The sequence below is a fragment of the Rhea americana genome, unplaced genomic scaffold (genome assembly GCF_003343005.1).
Source record: "Rhea americana isolate MKP2758 unplaced genomic scaffold, rheAme1 scaffold_356, whole genome shotgun sequence".
Lineage (NCBI taxonomy): Eukaryota > Metazoa > Chordata > Aves > Rheiformes > Rheidae > Rhea > Rhea americana.
This window is the reverse complement of record NW_028186486.1, coordinates 243,353-245,341: the sequence shown is the minus strand read 5'-3', so window position 1 is coordinate 245,341 and position 1,989 is coordinate 243,353. Positions and strand designations below refer to the sequence as shown.

At 49.3% G+C, this 1,989-nt stretch overlaps 1 protein-coding gene across 1 annotated transcript in view; it reads right to left on the bottom strand.

Moving 5' to 3' along the window:
- MYCN (MYCN proto-oncogene, bHLH transcription factor) overlaps positions 1–1,959 on the bottom strand; it is a 4,892-nt gene extending 2,933 nt beyond the window's left edge. The window contains exons 1-2 of the mRNA XM_085312035.1: positions 1,726–1,959; positions 4–444 (exon numbers count right to left, since the gene is read on the bottom strand). Coding sequence (XP_085168161.1) covers positions 4–343 — 340 coding nt within the window. The 5' untranslated portion in view covers positions 344–444; positions 1,726–1,959. The remainder of the gene's footprint in view (positions 1–3; positions 445–1,725) is intronic.
- Positions 1,960–1,989: the final 30 nt, after the last annotated feature.

The window sequence follows — 1,989 nt, the reverse complement described above, 5'->3', positions numbered from 1 at the left end:
GGCCCGTCTCGAAGAAGTCCCCGCCGTCCGAGCCGCCCCACAGGTCGGCCTCCGGCGGCAGCAGGAGCAGCTCGGACGCCCAGTCCAGGGGGTCGGCGGGGCGGCAGCCCCCCAGGGCCGCCCCTCCCCACGGCATCGGGCCCCCCCCCGGCGGGTGCTCCTGCAGCCCGGCCCGGCTGGGGGACAGCGGAGGGGTGGGCAGCAGCTCAAACTTCTTCCAGATGTCTTCCCCTGGGGGAGCAGAGTCCGGCCCGCACAAATAAAAATCATCTTCGTCCGGGTAGAAACAGGGCTGCAAAGAGTCAAACTCGAGGTCTGGGTTTTTACTGACCATTCCTGGCATTACGGGTCTTCTCGCCGACTCCTGGCTCGGACAATTGTGTTAGAGGCAGTTTTTAGGGGTATTTCCACCAAAGGGAAGAGAGGCGCTTCCACGACCTGAAACTAAACCAAAAATAAAAAAAATAAATAAAAAATCCCACCCCACAATTAAAACACGAAAAACAGACAAAAACCTAGCACACTTCCTCTTAACCGGAAAAAAAAAAAAAGAAAAAAAAAGCTCGTAATCAATATCAAGAAGCTGGGAGCCTTTCGCAACTTGAGAAAAATGCATCTCACACCTTTCCTCCCGACCAAGATATTCAAACAAAAACAATCAGGTAGCGCTACCGCATGCAAAGCTTTCTGCCTCCCCCCAGCGCGCCGCGAGGACACGAAACAAGCCAGCAAGGTACAGCAAAGATGCAGAGCAACCTCCGTGCTTTGCACATATCACTCGCGTGCTCTCCCCCCAAACTGCTCCAAACGCTCCAACAGCAGAGTAACTGCAGACAGATGCAAGGCTTTGATACCGTAATCTCTCCAGAAAGCCCTCTTAATATGCCAGCAAAAGTAGAGGAAGTTTACTCCTTTTGTCATCTGCAGAACAGTGCAAAGGCGAGAGAGAAGGATGCAAAAAAGGGGGCGGAGGGGCTCTTTGCAACTTCGCAAATCGCCAGTTCATTCACTCAAAGAGAGCCAGAGAAATCCGCACAAAACACAAGGCGGCGGGGGGAGGGGGGAAGGAGGGGAAATTAGGCAGCAACCAAAATCATCAACCTTATGTAATAATCTCGCATTAAAAAAATGCATTAAAACCACACCGGCACCACCAACAAAGCCTGCTGATTTGCCAAGAAGGTACAGGAAGTTTTTCTCCCCCTTTTTACAGTTTAAGACAAGAGCAAAGGAGAGGCTGCAAGGACAACAACTTTGCACATTTTGCCACTTCATGCAATAAAACCTATTGCAACGCAAGCTTTTCACCCCTTCTCACCTCCGGAAAATTCATGCTACCCTTACCTTAACCGGACCCCCACTCACTATCCGCGACCAGTCAACCACAGCCCCATTCCTGTTTCAAGACCTCAATTGCATCAGACAGTAAAAAAAAAAAAAAAAGAAAAAAGACTTTAAACTAGACATTCAGTGTCGCCCTTCACCTCAGCTAGTGTAACACGAAGGGAAAAATCGTTCCGCTGGGTTTAAAACAGCTGACGTTTAAACGGCGCCCAAAAGGGGGAAAAAAATCCATTGAAAGCCTTATGATGAAATGCAAAAAACGAGTCCAGCTCAGCTGCTCTCCCCCTGCCCCGCCCCCTGATCACTTCCAGTATTGTACATATTTTTACTCATGAAATACATTAAACCGTTAAAAAGGCAAACCAGCGAAGAAGCACCTACACAACACAGGCGATCTCAATGCGACAGCTCCAAAACAAAACAAAACAAAACAAAAATGCTCCAGGATTTTCTTCTGCTCAATGAAAAACCCATTCACACGCGGTAATACCCCTGCACTTCCTCTCCCTTCCCATCCTCCCTAGTTTAGCAACTCGAATGCAATGTGGAATTGTATTTATTTGATTGGGTTTTTGTTCTCCTGCTTATTGCAGCCCAGACCCTGCAGCTTCCTCTTCTTACCTCCTTGGTGATGGTGGTGGGTGT